The sequence below is a fragment of the Rhamphochromis sp. 'chilingali' genome, assembly GCF_963969265.1.
Source record: "Rhamphochromis sp. 'chilingali' genome assembly, chromosome: 6".
Taxonomy (NCBI): Eukaryota; Metazoa; Chordata; class Actinopteri; order Cichliformes; family Cichlidae; genus Rhamphochromis; species Rhamphochromis sp. 'chilingali'.
Genome location: NC_137933.1, coordinates 858,353 through 881,215, shown reverse-complemented (window position 1 = coordinate 881,215; position 22,863 = coordinate 858,353). Strand labels below are relative to the sequence as shown.

The 22,863-nt window shown below is 41.8% G+C and overlaps 2 protein-coding genes across 2 annotated transcripts; one reads left to right on the top strand and one right to left on the bottom strand.

The window, feature by feature from the left end:
- The first annotated feature begins 1,946 nt into the window (after window positions 1-1,946).
- On the top strand, window positions 1,947-11,699 carry LOC308398180 (apoptosis regulator BAX). Its single transcript, XM_080884653.1, has 6 exons — window positions 1,947-2,411; window positions 3,204-3,252; window positions 8,747-8,908; window positions 10,025-10,157; window positions 10,587-10,691; window positions 10,788-11,699. The coding sequence occupies exons 1-6, from the start codon at window positions 2,348-2,350 to the stop codon at window positions 10,884-10,886; spliced, it is 612 nt and encodes a 203-aa protein (XP_080740779.1). The 5' UTR covers window positions 1,947-2,347; the 3' UTR covers window positions 10,887-11,699.
- A 3,871-nt stretch (window positions 11,700-15,570) lies between these two features.
- On the bottom strand, window positions 15,571-18,987 carry fgf19 (fibroblast growth factor 19; the record flags this gene model as incomplete). The annotated part of the gene is made up of 3 exons (XM_080885663.1): window positions 15,571-15,885; window positions 18,576-18,679; window positions 18,780-18,987. The coding sequence occupies 3 exons, from the start codon at window positions 18,985-18,987 to the stop codon at window positions 15,571-15,573; spliced, it is 627 nt and encodes a 208-aa protein (XP_080741789.1).
- Between the last annotated feature and the right edge of the window lie 3,876 nt (window positions 18,988-22,863).

Here is a 22,863-nt window from a genome sequence, read left to right as displayed (position 1 = left end):
TAAGGGCCATCCGTAACATCCTGTATTGCATTTCGTCTTCTCTACTAAGGTCTGGAAATGAAGGACCTTCAAGCTTATATACATGTGTTCTCGTGCTAGAGGAGTGACCCGAGCTAGCAGTACCAGATATCAAAGGTTTCTGTTCATATGAGGTATTGGATGTAGCTGGTTGCTGCTCTAGAGGAGGGCAATGCTTGTGGTCAGATATGCGAATGAGAGGTTGAACAGGGTCTTCAGCTAAAGGAACAGCAGGTTGAACACATGAGATCTGGTCGGGATCCTGCCGTGATAAGGCCAGGAAATCAAAGGGAGTCTCATCTTCTGTAGCAAGGACTGGTCTAGGCAAACCAGTTGAAGGGATAGCAGCATCTAGTATTGTTGAATTAGGTAAAGGAGGGCTGGCAGCTGTAACTAAGCCAGACTGACGGCTAATCTGCGGGGGCTGGAAGGGTGATTGACAGGTTACTGTATCAATCACTGGGAGCTGCTCATGTTGTTGATGTGTTTGAGGACTGGCTCGTAAACTGCATACAGAAGCTTTGATTCCATCAGATGAGACTGTGCGAATTGAAGATCTGGAGCTACGAGAATGGGAAGGAGATGATTGAACCATAAATTGCTTAATCTCCCTCATGGTCGTTAGGAGTTCCCTCATGACCTCATCTTGGGTGGTGGGTAAAGGAACAAGGGATGTCTCTGGTGGTCTTTCTGACTCTCCGACAGGATCCTGCAGCCCATGTGTGTCTTTATCACTGTGCTGGCATTCAGTTTGGCTCTCTGTCTCACATGTAGCTCTTCTAGCTCCAGGGTACTGAACTTCATACTGTTGCAGGTAGGCAGGAGGTCTACTATCACGACTGGATCTTCTAAATGGCTGCTGTGTATCCATGATGCTAATACCTCTCCGGCTCGGAGGACCATGTTTTGAAGGGAGGAAGGTTCAGGGCTGAAGCAATCAGCTTCATGGGCTCATCCGGTTAGAATAAGAAAAGCAGCCATCTAATGCAGAATTATTTTCAGGGTACTCCTTTTATTCTCAAATAAATAAGGCAAAAAGGAAGGAAACAAAGACACACATGGACTGCCAATGCTGAAAGAAAACAGAGATTCAAGTTACTCATTACCTTAACATTACATAAAATAAAAACCCAAACAGAACCTCACCTCAGCTGCCGCCCCGTGTGGAAGTGAGGAAAGAGTGAGCCAAAAGTGAATGCAGTCCTTATGTACTGTGTGACATATAATGTGTGACAGGTGAGTGCAATCAAGGACAAGCACCACACCCAATCAAAGGTGAGAGAACTAAACAAGGTGCATCTGGTGAAGTGAGTGGGTGTGCTGGGATGTGCTAAAAGGTGGGTCTCTACAACAGGAGTCAAATGACATTTTCATGTCAACAATCACAGAGGATTTTTTTGTTATTATTCTTTATGTGATATAATCGATTGAGCATGTTGAATTTGACCATAAAAGACCTTTAATTTCCCCAGAATTATGCAGTGGATTGAGATGAAACTGTGCGTGAAAAACTGATGAAACTAGTGTGGGTGTCCAAGAAAAGGAATCTGTGAGGAATTCAGCTATCACAGATGATTTTTAATAGATTTCTCACAGGACATCATCACATTCCTCTGAAGCTTTTGAATTTGAGGAGACTTGTCCTTTGATTTCTTGGGAGCATGAAAGCAGTTTGGGACGAAGCTTGGCCCAGATAAGAGAAAAAATCTGTTAAAAGTTTAATGTCAACTATCAAGGGTGATTTGTAATGAATTTGTGAATATGATGCAACCAGGCTGTCCCAGTGCAACGCGTGCGCTGGAGTGTGAGCGTGCATTTGTGCGCGCGCGCGATCAGGAACGAACGAGAGCATGCGCTGACATAAAGGCTGGTGTTGAAGCGCAAGATAATTTATAGGGTGGATCAGAAGCGGCTGGCTTCATCGCGGCGCACAAATGACGGCTCACTTGACCGCGGTAGTAAAAAAACAAAACGCCATCACTAACATCACTTCAAGCGGGCCTTGGGGCAAGTGTCCTGCTTTGACAATGATGGTTCGTACGGAGTATCTGAACTGTGGAAGAACACAAAGTAAAACAGATAAATACTCCTCTGTGGGCAGGTTTCTGGGCGAGTATCTCCATCTGTGGGATTTCTGTGAGGCGTGTCTACGGACTGCTGGTCCCGTCGCTACGATACTTCCGTATCACTTCCGTGTGCTTCTGTTGAAAGGCGGGTTTCCACAGACTAGGTAACCGTGACTTTCTTGGTTGTACGAGGTCAAGTTAGCGTTGAACATTCAAATATCTCAAATCTCGTCCATCTCCGCGCGGACACGAGGTTTGGCTCCATGGCTGACGGCCGAGGGGGGCAGAATCCGGAGCAGGAGCCGAGGGGCGCCGCGGGTGGAGACGGTAGGTGGAGACATTTTTGGTTCAGCCGCTGAAGTTAAAAGCTAAACGGAGGCAAAAGTATAACGAGTCCGAACCGGAATAAAAAGTTAGGATGAAAGAATTGCTTCGAACTACTTTTAGTAGTTAGAGGGGCTGGTGTGTTGGAGATCACCTTGGTTGCTGTCACTAAACCCGAGTCTGGTTCAGCTCAGCCCGGAGAACAGCGGCTGTACCGACTCCATGCGGGACTTGCCCCGACACAGTGTGTGCTTTACAGCCTCAACAGGCCGCTGTCGGCCTGCTAGTTTTCACCAGGAAGCCTGTGTGGACTATGCTACACCTCTGATAATTATGGCCACTCATGACGTCGTCGTGACGTCACACGAAGACAAAGTTTAACAGCCCAACTTTAATGTAGTTAACTGATAATGCGACTATTAGAGACTGTGGGCTGGTGGAGTGAACGTGAATAATGTTTTCTTTATATCTGCTTTAACCAGAATTCTGCGATTCTTCACTGCTTTGTCGCAAACAGCTGTTCCACAGGACACATTACAGCTGGAAACAGGGATCTTGGCGAAAGTGAAAGCAAGCTCAAAGTACCTCTTAAGAAACAAACCACCATGTTCTTTGATTCAGTCTTTGTCAAGTAATGATGACATAAGTTGGTTGGCAGTTTTTAAAAACTTCATTGTGTTTTGTACTGTTGGCATTGCTTTGCTACTGATTGTAAAGGTTTTGTTTTATGCCCCTCCCCCACCTTGAATAAAAATATGAGTAAATAGTCTATTAATTATCTGCTTGCTCTTCCAGATGTCGTTGATGATTCCATCCTCGAAGAAGGTGCGGTTGTCTTTAGAGGGTGAGTCTCAGCATTGCTGTTGGGTACGGTCATACCCATGTGTTTGACCATAAAAATCTTACATTTTAAACTGAGGATGGATACAGAAAGTTGATTCTGTTCATCTGGATGTAGTGTTTTCAGTGCGAGAAGCATTTCATCACTCTTCCAAGTGAAATGTTCACTCTCAGCTGACTGCAGGTTTGCCCAACGTGATAAACAGTGCATTTGAACAATGGCTGAAACTAGCACGACTGACTAACAGTGGGCCATGAGCTCAGTTTCAGGATAGCTATTAAGCAAACTGACATCTCCATTGATCAGTATCCATGAGTACTATTCACAGGCAGAAGGGGAATGGCTGCAATCACAGAGCTGTAGATGGTGAAAGATGTAGTCTTAAGTCTCCATCCATTAACTCTCTTGCAATTCAATTTAATTCAATTCAATGTCTTTATACAGCGCCAAATCACAACAACAGTTGCCTCAAGGTGCTTTATATTGTAAGGTAAAGACTCTACAATAACACAGAGATAACCACCTGTGAACTAGTGGTTTGGTGACAGTGGGAAGGTAAAACGGCCTTTTTAACCACGAAGAAACCTCTGGCAGATTAAGGCTCAGGGAGGGGCAGCCTTCTCCGGCAAACAGTTGGGGGTGATGGGAGAGGAAGACAGGTCAGGCACTGTGGAAGAGTGCCAGAGATTGCCTATTGTTGTCAGGGTTGCAGGGGGCTGGAGCCTAGAGCAGGGCGATATGACCAAAAATATTTATCACGATATACATTTGAAAAGTTGTGATAACGATATAACTGACGATATAATTGACACTAGACAAAATACTTTACAACTCCACAACTTTATTAGTGCAAAAAAAAATCAATGTATTTTCACTTAAACAAGCAGCTGTTTTTTATGTGCATTAAAGTTTATATAAACATGTAACAGTGCAAATGCAAATTCCTTGCTGACAGTTTAACCAAAAGGTATTTCCAGTGGAAACTGGCCGACATATCCTCAGCATAACCAAGTATAACATCCACAAAACTTAAAAAGAGGTTATACACACAATACGGTAATATCATGTTGAAGCACAGTACGTATCACTCCGCAAGGCTCCGCCTACGATAGCCGTAATGCTCCAACAATCCATCAAGCGGTGCGGCTTCGTAGCTTAGCAGAGTCGTAGTAAAACATTTGACGGATTTTCGAGCGCCGTGCACATAAAATCGTTTCGAGGTCAGTAAACACAACCAGAGTTCATACATAAGGCACACGGGGTTATAAGGGGCTCTGTCGACTTTAAGAAAAATCAAAGGATTGATTTTAAGTGCGCCGTATTTTCCAAACAACACGGTAATAACAACGGCCCGCTAGCATGCGCTACCAAAAATTGTGCTTTGTTGTGTATCTGACGGACGAAAGCTAAACCAGTTCCACACCAGTGAAGTTGCAGCATTTTTACAAACCAGTTCTGGTTCATCTGTTTCATTCAACGATCCGCTTTCGCTCTTCTCATTCTGCGTCGCCGCCGTGCTTTTTCCGCCATGTGCATATGAAAACAAAGGCACTGCACATGCGCGTTTTACCCATATTCTATCGCAATATTTGATTTTCTTATCGTTGCCCAACATTATACCGGTATTGCCGTGAACGATGTGATATGGCCGAGCCCTACTGGAGCCTATCCCAGCTACCATAAGATGAGAGGCAGGGTACACACTGGACAGGTTGCCAGTCTGTCTAACACCAATGCATAGAGAGAGACAACCATTTACACTCACATTTACATCTATGGGCAATTTAGAATTACCAATTAACCCAGGGGTACACCTGAATAAAATGATTAGTTCATTACCAGACCTCTGGAGAACTTTAAGATAGTTTGAGGAGGTCATTTATCCATTTAAATCAGCTGTGTTGGATCAAGGACCCACCTAAAACCTGCAGGACACCGGCTTTCGAGGCCTGGAGTTCCCTACCCCTGAATTAACCCAATCCCATTAACTGCATGTCTTTGGACTGTGGGAGGAAGCCGGAGTACCTGGAGAGAACCCATGTAAAACAAATTTTGCATGAATAGAAGAAAGCAGTTCTTCGTACTTCTTAAAATATGTGCATTGAAGGACATGTGCTGGTCAAAAACAACTCCAAGATTCCTTACAGTGTTATTGGAGCCCAGAATAAGCATTTGGTTAGATACCATATTTCTATGATTTTTAGGGTCGAGTACAATAGCTTCAGTTTTATCTGAATTTAGAATCAGGAAATTACAGGTCATCCAGGTCTTTATGTCTTTAAGACATTCCTGCAGTTTAACTCATTGGTGTGTGTTATCTGGCTTCATGCACAGATAGAGCTGGGTGTCATCTGCATAGCAGTGTAAATGTATGCTATGTCTTCTAATGATGCTGCCTAAGGGAAGCATGTATAATGTAAACAGAATTGGTCCTAGCACTGAACCCTGTGGAACTCCATAATTAACCTCAGTGTGTGAAGAGGACTCTCCATTTACATGCACAAACTGGAGTCTATTAGGTTGCAAGACAGCTAGGGACCCAGTGGGCGAGCAGTCATTCCTGTTATACTCCTTTGAAGTCCGTGCGTCTTTGCCTGCTCAAATCAGCATTACCTTTTCAGGATGTGCACTGTACGTGTAAATAGACTGCAGAGTACTGGGTACTGGGCTGACAATGTAGCAGAGTTGTTTGGTCTGAACTAAAATCACAACACTGATCATAGGTAGGTTTTACATCGAGCTTGTAGTTTATTTTGCAGACAAAACTTTAAAAAAAAAATGATCATGGTACTTTCTCTATATAAATCTGCATGTCCAGCTGGTCACAGCAGATGCTAGATGACAAACGAATTGGCTTTTCTTTTCCACCTGAGCACTCAGTGATTCATACAAGCACTTTTTATAATGCTGACGTGCTTTCTAACAACAACTTGGGGTTAGGTGTCTTGCCCAAGGATATTTGTACGCAGAGTGGAACAGCCAAGGATTGAACCACCAACCATCTGATTAGTAAATGACTGAGGTCACATGATTTGGACTCGAGTCATTAATTTTATGACTTTAGACTTGACTTGAAAAAATGTTCTAAGACTTGTGACTTGACTTGGACTTTTACACCAATGACCTGGGACTTGAATTGGACTTGAACCGGTTTACTTGAAAAGACTTGATATCCATCCATCCATCCATTCGTGTCCGCTTATCCTTTTCAGGGTCGTGGGGGCGCTGGAGCCTATCCCAGCTGTCATAGGGCGAGAGGCGGGGTACACCCTGGACAGGTCGCCAGTCTGTCGCAGGGCCAACACACAGACAACCATTCGCACTCACATTCACTCACACATTCACACCTATGGGCAATTTGGATTAACCAATTAACCTATCCCCACTAACTGCATGTCTTTGGACAGTGGGAGGAAGCCGGAGTACCCGGAGAGAACCCACGCAAACACGGGGAGAACATGCAAACTCCCAAAAGACTTGATATTTCACCACAAATAGGGCTGCTCAATTAATCGAATTTTAATCACGATTACGATCTGGGCTTTCAACGATCATTAAAAATGACTGAGCTGATTATTAGCCCCTCCCTCGTGCTTTACTCTCGCGCTGCTCCGTGTGGCAAATCGAGCGCACCTCTCTGCATTTCGAACATACGTCACAACAATTAAGAGCAGCGATCTCCAACCTTTTTTGCGCCACGGACGGTTTATGCCCGACAATATTTTCACGGACCGGCCTTTAAGGTGTCGCGGATAAATACAACAAAATAAAACCAGTACCGGTACCGAAAAAAAGAAAATTTATTCATGACACACGTGAAAAGACCCAGGAAAACCGAGTAAACGATAACAAAATAACGCTGAAAACCGATAAAAACCCTGAAAACCATACATTTCACACCTGAGCCTCAACGCTCGCGGCCCGGTACCAAACGACTCACGGACCGATACCGGTCCGAGGCCCGGGGGTTGGGGACCGCTGATTAGAGGACCCGAGGGAAGCTCGGAAAGCTCAGCAGAAGTTATATGGAGAGGAGAGTGACTGCTGTTGGTTGAAAAGAGAGGTAAAAAACCTTCAGTGGTGTGGAAACATTATGGGTTCAGTCAGACGTGGATCAAGTAGACACAGTGGGTAAACTTTGCTACAGTGTAGCTGCACCACAGAGCAACACTGCAAAGTTCACTAAACACAGATGTTTACATTTTTCATTTATTTTTTATATTGCAAACATTTGCACTGTTATCAGTATTTGCACACTATTTTATATTATTTTTTGACAACCTTTAAAGTCATTATTCAACACATTGTTATTGTTAAATAAATATCGTCAAATAATCGAGATCTCAACTTCAGTGAAAATAATCGTGATTATCATTTTTGCCATAATCGAGCAGCCCTAACCCCAAATATAAAATTTAACACTCATATTATATAGAAAGTGTGCACCGTTAATTCAATTCATTTATTCAAACCACACTCCGTACGTATGTGTGCGTGAGCTGTAGCACAGCCAATCAAATTAACCAGATTTTTTTTTTAAAAAGAAAAGAAAAAAAAATGCTGTAAGGAGTTATTTTTTTTCAGGTACATAAACTATGAAGTAGTCAACAAAAAAACGAAATGCAATATGCAAAACATGCAAGAAGAGAATCCCAGACAGAGATGGAACAACTTCCAACTTTGTCCGACAGTTGAAGTTGCATAAAGAACGGTAGGTTCTCTCTTGCTACGATGAGATCATGACTTCATCTAACTTTGTGATGTCAACTAACTTTAATGTGTATGATATTTTTGTCATGTGATTTTAAAGCCGGCCCTACAAGGGCATCCAAGAATAACATGCAGCTTATCTCAGAACTGTCGGTGAAAATTATTCTTGGAGCTAGGTTTAATTGAGCTGCATTTTAAAGAGGTGCAATTTCACAATTTGTGTATATTTTCTAAGTTCACTATTTCGACATGTGTTGAGAAAAACACAGAATTAAAAATCACATGGTCTAATATTTACATTTAGCATAACTGCAACATGCTTTTTTCTTTTTTTTTTTGTTTAAAGACTCGAAAGGACTTGAAATTCAAAGTTTCAGACTTGTGACTTGACTCGGACTTTTACACCAGTGACTTGAGACTTGACTTGTGACTTGAGGATAAAGACTTGAGACTTACTTGAGACTTGCAAAACAATGACTTGGTCACACCTCTGGTAAATGACCTGCTCTACTTCCTGTGATGCAGTCCCCCTAATAGATAGCTGCCCCTCCCTGAGCCTGGTTCTGCTGGAGGGTTCTCCATGTTAAAAGGGATTTTTTTTTTTTTTTTGCTTGCTCATAGTGGATCTTCTGATTGTTGGGGTTTTCTGTTTTTTCTGTATTATTGCAGGGTCCTACAATATAAAGCGCCTTGAGGTGACCGCTGCTGTGATTTGGTGTTGTTTGAAGTTTACTGAGGAGAATCTTTGTATAATAAAATTGTGGGTGTTGTTTTTTGTCTGCTACAGGTATGTGATTGCACATATAAACACAGAGGAGCCCAGTCGACACGTGACTTCTGAGGATTTGGGAGGAAGGCCAGATGAACAACAGGATCCACAAGTCAAAGAAGTGGTAGAACAGCTGCGCAAGATAGCCGACAGTTTAAACCGCAATGCTGAGCTTCAGAGGTGACTGCATCAGCTGTTTCAGCAGATTCTTTGAATACCAATTACCAATATGCTCTTTCCACATCATGCTGACACTACTATTGGCAGATTTACAATGCAAAACCTCACTTTCTTTTCATCTTTTCAAAGTTCAATGTGTTTAAAGCAATTGTTTACATATTATGTAAATATAAGGCAAACTTTTGAATGTGACTGGTGACATTAAAATGCAGGATTTCATCACCCATCTCCTAATATCCCGGTGCGATGTCCTAACTCATGTCAGTTAAAGTTCACTCTATACTTCCAGTGTAACGATGAAAATCTGGGAAAAACACAAACTGGAACGTGTCATTTCTTGAGCTTGACCATGGCTCTTTCCATGATGCTATCTCGTAGCACAGTGGTACTGACTGGAGAATTGGCTCCACCTACTGCTGCTCTCTAGCAGTGAATTAAAATATTGAGTCACTTTCTTTAACCCAGGGGTGGGGAACTCCAGGCCTCGAGGGCTGGTGTCCTGCAGGTTTTAGATGTGTCCTTGATCCATCACAGCTGATTTAAATATCTTGAAGTTCTCCAGAGGCCTGGTAATGAACTAATCATGTGATTCAGGTGTGCTGACCCAGGGTGACATCTAAAACCTGCAGGACACCGGCCCTCGAGGCCTGGAGTTCCCCACCCCTGCTTTAACTCCTCAGCTGTAAAAGGCCGATGTGGCATTGTGGTCACCGTGCTGGGTGAACGGACAGCATGGGTGCTCAAGTTTGTGAATGCGATAACTTAAGAATTTTGCCATTAATCTAATGGGTGCAGCTACTAAAAACCTCTGTCGAGTTCGGATCTCAGTGACCTCAACCTCGGGGTCAGAGGTCATGTCTTCTGAAAATCTTGTGGACACATTAAAGACAAAGATGTCACCTGAGGTTTTCAAAATGATACCAGGAGGCTGAGGGGTAGCGCTTTTGTGGAAACTCAGATTGTTTGTGTTGCACTTGCATGACAAGTCGGTATACGATTAAACTGCTGAGCGAGCAGATCTGAACTATGAACAGTACTAGCAAGAAGAATTTGGGTCAGTAAATCAGTTCAGCCAAATCATTCTCATATTTGAATGTGTCCATTTCCTCCCATCAGACTGATAAACCAGGTTCAGGGGAACTGCGTTCAAGATGTCTTCATGGCAGTTGCAAGAAACATCTTTGCTGATGGCATCAACTGGGGTCGAGTAGTGGCTCTCTTCCATCTGGCCTGTAAACTTATACACAAGGTACACCATCTGCCACAGCTGGTATTCTGTGATCCCTGCCTGTCAGAATCTTTCTCCTCATGCTGGATATAGGAAAGGAATTCCCCAGCGTGGCTTTTTCTCACACCCACCAAACGTACAAACATAATGGGTGTGAGAAAAAGCCCCCACAAAAGGGCCGCAATTGCTGTGGCACAAACGTGTTGCAGCCACTGGGCTTAACAGCTCTTCTGGTGGAATCTCTGCACTGTAAGTAATGTTTCCTCACTGAGGTTCCAGTACGTTCAGCATTCTGTCAAAATTCCTCACATTAATTAAAGAAATACAGACTTGTAGTAAGTGTGCATACAGGGCTAACAATGCCTGCAGGAGGGTCTCATGCACATTTGACAGCAGGGTTCCTACGACTTATGTTAATGGCTTTGTTCCATATCTGTTTCTCCTTTAAAGGCTATTACCGCCAATCACTTAGAGAACATCCAAATGATCATCAGCTGGGTCCTCCAGGTCATCAGGGAGCAGGTCTACAGCTGGCTTGTGGCACAAGGGGGCTGGGTAAGTGAGTAAACGTTCATAAAGCTCATTGCGGTCTTCTGTTTGGACGCCTCAGGTACATCCACAGCTCCTAATATTGATCTGTTGATCTTGCAGGAGGGGGTGATCCGTGGTTTCTCTCGATGGAGGACAGCAGCCATGGTAGCATCAGTAGTATTGGTGGTAGCCTTTGTTTACTACCGGAAAGTACGATAAAAACATCGGACCTCACAACCAAGACTGCAGTGCCTTCATCTGGATACAGACGGCTTGTTAGGAAATCAGTCACTCCTCAGCCTCCATCTCATTAACAAGAGGAGGTAAAGTACTGTGCTTACAGGGACGGATCTTCTCTTTTCTCAGGTTTCAAAGAACAAAAGCGCTTTTGCTGCCAGATGTCCAGTGAGCATCTCAGCCTTTCTTCACTAGCAGGTGATCAGTGGCTGCCGTGGATTTCTGAGCTGCTGTATCTAACACTGGAGGCTCTCAGCTGTCAGCCGATGCTGCTGTTGCACCCGATCTTACCTGAACCACACCTGAGGGAGTTTACAACAACATAATTATCTTAATTAAGCCAACTGAATGTGCCATAGTTTCACCGTAGCTGGTGTCTGAAATTTGAATTATGTTGTATTCTGTCTCAGACAGTCTTGTCTCTTTAAAGTCTTTTTATATACTTGTTTAGGTTTCTAGTATCAAAGGACGTCAAATCACACTGTAAAAAAATGCAAATGTTCCTTTTATGGATTTTAAAAACTGGACAAGAATCCTCAAAGTGAGTTTTTCTGAAAGACTTCTTCACTGAACTGTTTCAACAAATAATTTGAAATTACAAAGGGGAAATGTGTTGGTTAAATAAGCTTTTATCAAGAAAACAATGTTTTAACAAAGTGCAATGGTTTGGAATAAATGTAAACCCTATTTAATTAAAACTGTAAAAAGAAATCATAAATATTTAGTGTTTGTTTGTTTTCTATGCAAATTTAAATAAAAAAGAAGGGCAACGAAAGACCTGAAATGTTGTTTACAAACATGTTGGGGGAAACGCAGAAATGCTGCTGCTCCTGAATTCACTAATAATGAAAAACCATCATCTCTAGTTGGACCAAAGAAAAAGTGAAACACAGACGTTCCATCCTCCAGGGCACAAAGAGGAGGCGAGACCGTGTAGCTTTATATCATCTCTGTCATGAGTATTTTACACACCTGTACAGCACCATTAATGATCAAAGATCTACAGGCACCAGCCACTAACACAGCTAATTATGTGGTAGCAGCTCCACGTAGACATGGTCAAGTTCAAAATGAGCATCACAAAAGACAAAGTATCCGGGTCGATTCTGTATCAGGGAGACTCAAGGACTCATCTTCTCGAGTTCCTGAAGTTTTTCTCAGACTGTTGTTTTTGAAAAAAATAATAAATAAAGACAGCATCTTTTGAAATGCATTTCCAGCATTAAATCCAAAATGAACAATTAGTAATAACTCAGTCTGTGTGTGTTCTGTCATGTCTTGTTCATTCGACCCACTTAACAATTGGCAGCTCTATTTGAAAGTAAATAGGAAGAGGTTATCTTAAGTTTGGGGTCTGCAAATCTCATAAACCCATATTTAATTCACAAACGAACATAGAAAACGTTTAAACTGGGAACTATTTCAAGAAAAATATGAGCTCATTTTGAATTCGATGGCAGCAACATCTCTCAAAAGATTTGGGCCATGGATAAGTTTCCCACTGTGTAGCATCCTATTCTTTAATATCGGCAGGTAAGGTCTGGGAACTGAGGATGTTCTCCAGATGTTCTCAGCTGGGGAAAGGTCGAGTCGACTGCAGGCAGCCCAGTTCAGCACCCAAACTCTTCTGCTAAACACACATGCTGCTGGAATAGCTGCAGGTTATTATTATCCACTCCAGATGAGAAGAAAAGCTACATTTTCCAACATCTGTGGGATATTGCCCAAAAAAAATAGACTGTACGTGATGACCTCCAGCAAGATAATTTAGCCTCCCGAGAGACTGCAGATGCAAATTAGTTGTAAGCCATGTCTGGCAGCATTTCTATGAATCGTCTGAGCCGTTGTCTCTTTCTGGAGAAAATGACTCAAAATTCCTAAGACGACCTGGTGTGGACCTGTGTTCTGTGACAAAACATGCTTCTTCTAAGCTCAAAATAAAAATGAATTAACTGCTCCAATTACACTACACGTTGTCTCCATTTCAAACATTTTCTTTTTAAGCCTTTGGCAACGTTTGAGGGGAAAAACATAATATAAGAATTGTCTCAGAATTTTGTCACTAGGAATAAGTCATTGTACCATGAAACTTTGTGAATATGGGGTAAGATCTTTAAAAGTTCAATACAAGGACTGAAGCTGTGCACAGAAAGGGAACATTTAGCATCTGGAAACGCTTTGGCGAACAGTTTTCAGCATGTACACGGATTGTCGGTAACTTGTGATGTGCTAAGAGCCCAGTGTCTTCACAAGAATGGAAAGGAGCAATGACAACAGTTTTTCTGAAGGTTTCACAAAATACTGAAATAACAAACCTCTGCAGCTGGTTTCTTAATTTGAAACGGGGGGAAAGGGGCAGCAAAACACTAACTGAAGTAGATGGAGAAAGGTTTTGTTGGAAATAGTTGTACAGTGCCACTTTTACTTAGGAAATCCGAAGTGTCTGGGACATCTGGGAGTTCATTGTAAAGCAAACAAACTGTAGCAGTGGTAGATGGCTTACCTCATCAAGCTTTTATTTACACCGTTCCTTATCTTTGAATTATTTAGTTTTACAAAAGAAAGAAAATCAATGTAGTAAACATTTTACTGCTAATCTGAACTGTCGGGGGTTTCAAACTGAAATGAGCTGTGGGCCACTGCTGGGATGTCATCTCATTGGAGGGCCACGTCAGTGTTCAGGCAGTACAAAACAAACAAACAAATAAGAAAAGACCCACAAATTTATCAGAACATTTTGTGCCTTTTTCTTTTTCCCTTCGAATATTGTGTAAAAAGACCAAACTGCAAACGTGAGTGAAAACTATTTATTAAACAAATAAACATAACAATTTTTTTTACCCCAAATAATACATGTTCAAAGCAACACAACGGCGGCCCAATATCAGACAGAACTCCACTCTGCAGAGTCATAATGAAGCAGCTCGTTTTATTTTGTAGCTTCAAGCTGCTCTTCATATTTTGGCCACCAGATGTCAGCAGAGAGGACTGTGTTGAAATGCTTCGAGTAATGAACCGTATTTCAACACAAGCTTCAAAGCTTCATTTGGCCATCAGCACCTGTAATCCAGGCAAGGCAGGCTTAGAGTGCTGGAGCTGTGCTGGGCTTTATACAGCAATCTATCGCACACACATACTGTCACACTGATGAAAGTGTCTGTGACAAACTGGTGTACAGTGTCGAGCTTAAGGTGCAAACCGCTGGATGAGCCACTCCTACATCCTTACATGTAACAGGAATATTAAGTAAATATGAAGGTACAACGATTAAACAGGAATGACACTGATATTTAACAACTAAAGCACTTGCTGTAGTTTTACAGTACAAACTACACTTTATACTGTAGTCGTGAAGTTCTTCAGACATTACCGGACAGAGCTCAGTGTGGAAACATGATGTCCAAACAGGTACTGCCTCCTCCTTTGTGCTGATCTTATTCCACACATCATCTTCAGTTCAGACAGATAGTCTACCCTCAGTCACCACTTGCCTTCTTTCCTACAGAGGCCAGTTCAACATATCCATATTATCCCCATCTGTACATCTGTATGGGGTAAGTTCAGTCTGTATCTGTGACTGAACTTACCCCACTACTAACATCAGGCTAAGCAATATTAAAAAGGTTGTATTAAGAAGTGTTTAGTTTATAGGGTGGCTGTAGCTCAGGTGGCAGAGCAGGTCAGCCACTAATCAGAAGGTCGGTGGTTCGATCCCAGGCTGCCTCCTGGCTGCACGCCAAAGATACTAACCCCATGTTTGCCTACTGGTGGTGGTCAGAGGGCCCGGTGGCGCCGGCAGCCTCTGTCAGTGCGCCCCAGGGCAGCTGTGGCTACAATGTAGCTGCCATCACCTGTGTGTGAATGACTGAATGTAGTGTGAAGCGCTTTGGGGACCTTAGGGACTAGAAAAGCGCTATACAAATACAGGCCATTTACCATATAGCGTTAAGCATTCTGAGTGGTCTGTAAAAAGCTGGGAAAAATTAAATTAGGATGAAATTAAATAATTAAATAAAAAAATCCAGTTGTGTGTCAACTTATCAGCATCACTGCTACATCCTGTATACATAAGAGGGTAAAAAAAAATCCATTGATGGTTTTCAGGAAAAGTCTTTAAAAGTGTTCACAAACCAGAAACCCTCTCATTGCCTGCACCAAGGTTTTGTATCTGTTGATTGCTTATGTTGAACACTATCTGCTCCAGAGCATAATTTACTGTGGCGATGTGAAAAGAGCACCTCGTTGACAGTAAAACCCAAGGCTAAAGCAGAGGTTACCTCACTACGCCTAAATCCTGCTTCATATTTCAGGAATACGTCGGACTCTTTCTTTAGTGTTACAGCATTTACGGCGCTCCTTCTCAGTCAGCCTGACTAATTCCTTTTCCTGCATGTGTTTGTGTTGCTTTTTGTTTGCCTGTGGTCAGTGAGCACCCTCACCTTGTCGTACCAGTGTCCTGGAGAGCACACTACACCTGTCCTCCACTCCGTTGGATCTGCTCTTGTAGTCTTTTGGGTCACTTGGAGTCTTTTGGACTTAACAGTGTGGGCAGGTACTTTCCCCGGTACAGGAATGCTGCACCGAGTCGCTGGTTTTACAACACTCGGAGAATAATGCACAGACACGCCTTGGCACATGCATTAGCAGGTGTCTTAGAGCTGCAGGCTCATCTCTTATGGAAGCTGGGGCTGTCAATGATCTGAGAGAACTTTCCAAATGAATCTATTGTGTCCACAGGTTCTTCTGTTTTTGCTTCTTTCATGTGGTCACCGATTTTTGCCCCAGGGGAAGGGATTTGATTCAGAGTGCTGATCCTGGGGAGGAACTGGGCCAGGGCTGGATCTCCTCGGTCTAAGCCCTGCAGTCTTTGCCGGTGGTTTCCCAGACTGAGCAGGACTCCATGTCTGTCAGAGATATAGATGTTGTACCCATCTGGCAAGATCTGCTCTCTGAAGATGCAGTCCTCTCTGCTGCAGGCATGCTGGAAAAGTTCACATTACATTCACATGCATCACTCTCCACATTCTACAATATACTTTATTGTATCCTTTATTTGAAATAAGTAAAAACAATATGGCTTTTTGGCATTTGTTTCCACTCAAAATGCATTTGTTTGCTGATCCTATATACATGTTGTACAAAGAGGGGTAAGGGTTAACAGGGACTATTAACAAAAACACACACACACACACAAAACATACGTAAATGGCACTGCAAGTTCTTCGATGGCTGTTTGCTTTGACCAAAGATACCCAGCCAGAGGCCAAGGTTGTTGTTGGTGCTGCTGGGTCTTTTCATTCAGCTTTTTCCACTTTGCAAACACATCCTGCCCTGCACCACACTGAACAAAGGTTGATGAACTGGTCGACTATTTGAATGAATGACTCTGCTGCTTGCAGTGAATATGGAGACGATTAACAACATATCACAAGCACGGCAGACCTTGCGTCACTTGTGTCTACAGAAACCTTTCTAGAATAGCCGCTGAAGAAGTTTGCAGTTAAAACGTACTTCTACTTTCTTTATGGAATAACAGTTCCCCACTTAGAGTTCAAATGTCAGCTTGACACCAAGTGAAACTAAAGTATTTATTGAAGTAAAAGTGCTGTATCAGAATATAAAGTTTAAACCAGTAATAATCGCATTTCAGTCGAACTGTGCAGATTATGAAATAGAGAAAGATTAATTATTAATCAATCAGATTAATCAGTTAAAACTTTTTTCCAACAGGTTTTTGCTATTTTACAAAGAGCACAAAGATGAAGAAGAAGCTTATTTCGCCTCTATTTTACTTGTCATGTGTGTCTCCTCATATGAAGAGAAGAAAACACGACACTGCGGAGAAAAGCTCCTTTTTAGACGACCTGAGGTCATCATGGTTTCACTGTGATTGTCTGTGTGAGGTAAAGCGTATTAGCAATTGCTGGATGAGATGCAACTGCAGTTGGTATTGTAACTATTATAGCTGCTGCAGTACATAAATATAACATAGTTGCGTCACAGGCAGAAAGGATCTGGAATATTCACATGGCTGTGCAATCCTGTGAAAGCTTAAATGCACCTGTACTGCTTCCATAGGAATTAAGAGGAGAAGCAGCAGCCAGGTGCTCCACAAACGCAGGACTTTAGGCACTTTGCAGGTCTGTGTTAACGTGTCTCAGTCTTCCCAGGTGTGGATGATCCAGTAAATTAGCCCCAAGGTCAGACTGTGCAATGCTCAGATAAACTGCCAAAAGACCCGAGACCTGCATCTCTAACTCGATAGGCCTCAGTTTGTATGTTAGACGTTAAAATTCATCACAGCAAATTTAGAAAAAGACTGAACAAGTTGCTTCTTCTCTCTGAAAAGAACATGACGGCAACAACAAACAAACCACAAAACATCTGGAACACAGTCCATGTAGAGATGTCTGGCCATGATGTACAGCACGAGTTTGGAGAAAACCGAGCACAGTATATGAACACAAATATCTCAAAGCAACTGTGAGCACTGTGCTGGAGCGCTGATCATTGGGCACCTTACAGTCACTGAGTCAACCGTGTATTCTTCTGTACACCAAAGTAAGCTGAGCCGAACGATTGGCTGAAAATGGGTCATTCAGCAGAACAATGATCCCCATCATAGCAATACATTTACAACAGAATGGCTGAAAAAAACGAATTAAGATGTTGCAGTGGCCCAGCCAAAGTGCAGAACTCCACCCAACCAACCTGCTGTGGTGTAGGTTTAAGAGAGCTGTGCATAAACAAATGAACCAAAGCGACTTGCACATCATTGTGGTCCAAAATTCCTCCACAGTAATGTGAGGGAATAAAGTCCTCCTGATGAACATTGCTGCTGAAGGTGGCTCTACAATCAGGGCATGCACTTAAAGTCGTACAGGACTGCACAGAGTGAAAATGTTATGTTTCACAGGAAAGTACACAAGCAGCATGAATATAAACTTGGTCTATGTGTGGGGTCACATATTCTTACTTTCATGTTGGGTAGTTTGCTTGGTAATACAGAACAAACTCTCCAGTGCTGGGATTTCACAGACATTTCCAAAACGAGCATTTACTTTTGCTTGGAGCTGCTTTCTGAATCTGTTTGGGCTCTAGGACTCGCTGAAAGGTGAGGAAGAAGCTGCTCATGACTCCATCGTGAGATGTAACATTTAGAAAAAATGTTAGCTACCACGAAAACACCCCCCTCCCTCACAACTTTTATCATTTGGAACTGAAACAATGACTGAATTAATTGATAACATTTTTTAAAAATTGTATTCTTAACTGTAAAAACATGTAATAACTGACAGATATTAGTAATAATATTCAGTAATAATTAGTTTTTTCATTTGTTTATGTTGCCATTTTTCTATTTTGTTTGTTCTATTTACACTCTGAGCTTAAACATTGCATGTGTCACTTTTACTACACATGTATGCTTTACTGTTTGATATCAGCATCACTCAATCTGCACACAACACAAGTGTGTGACATTTGTCGTGTTTTTAATGAACTGCATGTGTCACTTAATTAGATATGCTAAAGTTATTTCTTGTCCTTCTACATTGTATTTTAGTCTTTTTTGTGTGATTTTGGAAAGAATTTTGTATCTCTCGTTTTGATAAGTGATATAAATAAAAACATGTATTCTTCTCCTTTTGTTAGTATTATTATTATGCTCACCGATGAGTACAGTGTGCCGTCGTCTTCTATGCAGAGAAACCTTGCGGTTGCCACCCCTCTGATGGCAACACGGCCTGGACCCACTGGACGAATCTCCATTAGGCCTAAAATGGAAATGTTCCCCACGGCGAAGCACACTGCAGTTAGTAACAAACACTGCAGTTTGCAGCCTTTTGACTCTGCGCTTCAAAGTGTTCCACTTACTGTGCAGAGTCTGGACGGCAGAACCACGGATCTGTCCACCCTCACTGATCAGCAGGTGCATTCCTGGCCTGGTGGCGTAAAGGTGCCTGAGCCGCACCACCTGGGCCCAGCCGTGGGCGATGTGGGGCCCGTTGTCTGACAGGGGCATGCAAACCATTCCAACACCAAACAGCACATTGACCGTGGATACGATGAGGAGCAGCAGCATGATTCGCGTGTTGTGGCTCCCTCCAGCTGGTAGTGAAGTAAGTGGACCTCTTCCTGCGCAGCCTTTTAAACGTGGCTCTTATCAGCTGCAGATAACCCCTTTTCCCAGAAACAAACCACAACACACCCCTGCACAACATCCAACTGAATCATGGCTCGCCGCTGGCCCCAGCCGAGCCCAAGTCATGTTAGAGTCAAAGATCAGCTGAATGTGCCGTCATATACGGACTGTCGTGCAGACTGTAAATACAGTCATATAGGTTTTTCTTTATGAACAATATATGATGTTAAGAACAGCACGTAAAAGGAGATCACTGTAGTAAGAGAAAAACACTGTAGGAGACTTCAGGTTTAGCTGTTGCATGTTGTAAATTAATCGCCAATATTGTCGTTCACAGTCGCTGCTGAATGAATACGAAGTATTTCACACTCAAAATGTGAAGGACATATACAAATGCAACACAGCACTGTGGATTAAGACTGCATTTCATTTTTTAAACAAAAAAATCAGGAAAAAAAACCTTCTTTTCTTACTTTTACTATAAAAACCTCCGCAGTAATATACACAATATCATAAATACCATAAGCCATCATAATCCAAGGAAATCTCGGCTCACACCTATAGCCTCGGTATCTATTATATTAATGATGTGTTGCATAATTACATTACATAAACTGTCATATTGCACATTATTTGAGGATAGGGTAAAGTCTACACATTGGTCAGAATCCATGCAAAGTTGTGAGACTGGGTCACTCTACACTAAAATAACAGACTTCTTTCCGCTCTTATCACATTCTGGCCGGTGCTTCCGCTGTTCTGTGTTGCATTTACATACAAGTTAAACTGTAATCAGAGTAAATATCACCATTCACTAAAATGAAACCCGAGGCCCAGATCTGACAAACCTCCATAACCTTTGCAAATTAATTCCTTCTGACTGCAGATTGTGTTAATGTCCGTTTGGGCTATGGCAGTTTTTCCAGCTGATCAAAAATGTAAAATTCATTTAAAATGTAAAGGTATGCAAAAGTTTCAGCCTCTGTTAGTGTTCAGTGACCTCCTTGGCCTGCAGAGTCTCAGTCTTGCACCATTTTTAAGATCCCTGCAGATTTCCAGTAACTCTAAAGATTTTAATTTGTGTTTGTAGGAATAGTTGCTGCATTTTAAGGTTTTACTGGGATCATTGTCCTGTAGAAGCTCTTCTCTCCTTCATATTCTTAACTTGCTGTTTGACATTTGCAACAAGAATTTATTTTTTCATGGAATCTCTTCTTACTTCTGATTATGCAGTATTTCCACTTGCTCTGGTTGCCATATAAAAAACAGGAAAGGTAAACACTTTGATGATTGTGGATAAAGAAATCATTTTTAACATCAACATTTTTCAGAAGCTTTGAGCATTACTGAAGACAGGCCTGAAGAGTCTGAAATGTTATCAAGCTTACTTCATGAGCCAATGATTGCTGAATTTTAAATATCATTACAATAACAATATTACATCCTCATTTATCCAAATACCATCTATTTCCTGTCTATTTGTTGCCTAGTTAATAAGATAACATAACATGAACTGCACGTCTATGCAGGCAGGCTCTATCTCTATCACTGAATCTGTCTACACAGCTTCTGTCACTAGATGGCAGACTAGAATATGAACTCTTCTCTTTAAAGCATGCAGGGGACACTGGGATTTATGCACTCAGGAAGTCACAAAAACGTTTGCATTGTTTTTCCTAATTAGACTTTGGCTCCACCTTATCATTCCAATTTTAACATTATGGAGTGTCTGAGTACAGACCTTGTGATTGTGTGGGTGGTGCGAGGCCTTTAAATTTTGTCAACAAACGTGTGATTTATGCTGCTGTTTTTCAAGATGTGCCTTCATTATGGTCAATTGAGTTATGAAATAAATAAACTGTGCTAAGTGAAATGAAAACAACAACAAAAGTCTAAATAGAAAAACTGTTTATAAGAAAGCATCTATCAAAGCAAAGTGCCAAAATGCACCAAAGTATAACGATATGCTCGACAGTATCAGTACCTTTCTCTCTCAGTGCATTTATATGCCATTGCTGCATGTAAATGAGTGTCTTCCCTCTCCTTCAGTTTCTACTTTTTGTGTGCATTTGTCGTCTCTTTATACTTTTCTTTTGTCTTTTCCACCTCAGCCCTGATCATTCCTGTCAAACAGTTGGTAACCCGATCTGGTTCTTAGGGAATCATCTTCCTTTTTCTTTAAATAAACGTCTTTTGCTATATAAATCTTCTTCTGATGAGTATTTCTGTGAGTTAAATAAATTAAACTGGTTTAAAGTGAACTAATTCGAACAGATTTGCAGTGCTCCCAGGCCTGAAAAGGTTCTCAGCAGTATTCTGATTACTGTCCTGGCATAAATCTGTGTGTATTTCTGTGGCATAAAAAAGAAAAGAAAAGAAAAACCCATTCAACGGATCCACTAAGTTCCCTAAATGTTCCCTAGAATGTTAGCTTTTAAAGGAAAAAATTGTTGGTGAATATTGGTTTGCTTGTTAACAGGCAATGGAAAGCGGCTTTACATTACAGAGTAATGTAGTGGGTTGACTGGGGGACATTGGAGAAGTATGGCTACTGATGGTGCTGCTTGTTTTGCTGAAAGAAACCTCAGGACGATAAGCCATGTCTGCACCCCAAGGAGCTCTGGCCAAACACATCCACACTTTCAAAATAGAAAGGGACAGAAAATCCTCTTCAGAGAGAAAATGCATAATAGACAATTCTACTCATCTCATTCAAAACTGGAAGTGAAGTTGATTAGATTATGACTTTGAATACATGCACAAGCAACATGTGCAGTCATAATCTTGTATCTTCTCATACATGTATTCAAAGTAGCGCTGAGTCAGTAAAAATGTTTTAGTGCCTTTTCACTTACACTGCTACATGAGTGGAACAGGATTGGATCTTAATCTGCTTTACAAAAAGTACATTTTATTACCTGTAAGAAATGCATCGAACTCTTGAATCAAAGCTAAACCATCAACAGCTGTGTAAAGGACCCAACACACCGTGTTTCCGTTTTGCTTTTATTGCATGCACAGTTATATTTTTCTCCTGGCTCAACACACACAGCAGCCGACTTTCCAGTCAGACGGTTTTTTAAGATGTTTTTTTTAACAGTGTGGCTCAACTACAGCCAGCTTGAAGGCCTGTGGTAGATAGCTGATTATTAGAGAGAGGTTGATCATATTTAAGACTGAATGTTACTGTGACTGAAGTTAACTTAAAAGATCAATTGGAGAAAAAGACTAATATCCAGTCAGCTGTGCACTCTCCTTGTAACAACTGGAGACTAACAACTGTAACTGTAACTGATTAGCTGCATTATCCATTATCACCACATATGTAACACTGACACTGTAAGGCTTGACATATCGTATTTTTGGATGTTCCAAAAGAAAAAAAAAAGAAAAAAAAAGGGAGCTCAGCTGAAGACAACATTTTAATCCAGAGCAAAAGCTGCATGTAAGGCTTACTACTAAGCTTACTAGTGGATAATTAAAAGCTGTAATTAACCCTGTTAAGTGTCTTTATTTCCTTCATGTATCACAAATTTGGCAATCAGACCTGCCTAATATTGTGTTGGTCCTCCTCTTGCTGCCAAAACACCCCTAACCTGTCGAGACACGGCCTCCATTAGACCCTTGAAGATATGCTGTGGTATCCGGCACCAAGATGTTAGCAACAGATTCTACAAGTCAAGTAAGTTGCGATGTGGGGCCTCCATAGATCAGACTTGTTTGTCCAGCATATCGCACAGATGTTCAGTTGGATTGAGACCTTGGAGGCCTTTGGGCAGAGGCCTCACTCTTTGGGTGGCGTGTTGCCCTAAAACA

Excerpts from the sequence above, each read along its gene's own strand:
- LOC308398180 (XM_080884653.1), top strand. The coding sequence starts at position 2,348 with ATGGCTGACGGCCGAGGGGGGCAGAATCCGGAGCAGGAGCCGAGGGGC. Across the intron at positions 3,253-8,746 it reads GGTGCGGTTGTCTTTAGAGG|GTATGTGATTGCACATATAA; the intron begins GTGAGTCTCAGC and ends TGTCTGCTACAG. Across the intron at positions 10,158-10,586 it reads CCTGTAAACTTATACACAAG|GCTATTACCGCCAATCACTT; the intron begins GTACACCATCTG and ends TCTCCTTTAAAG.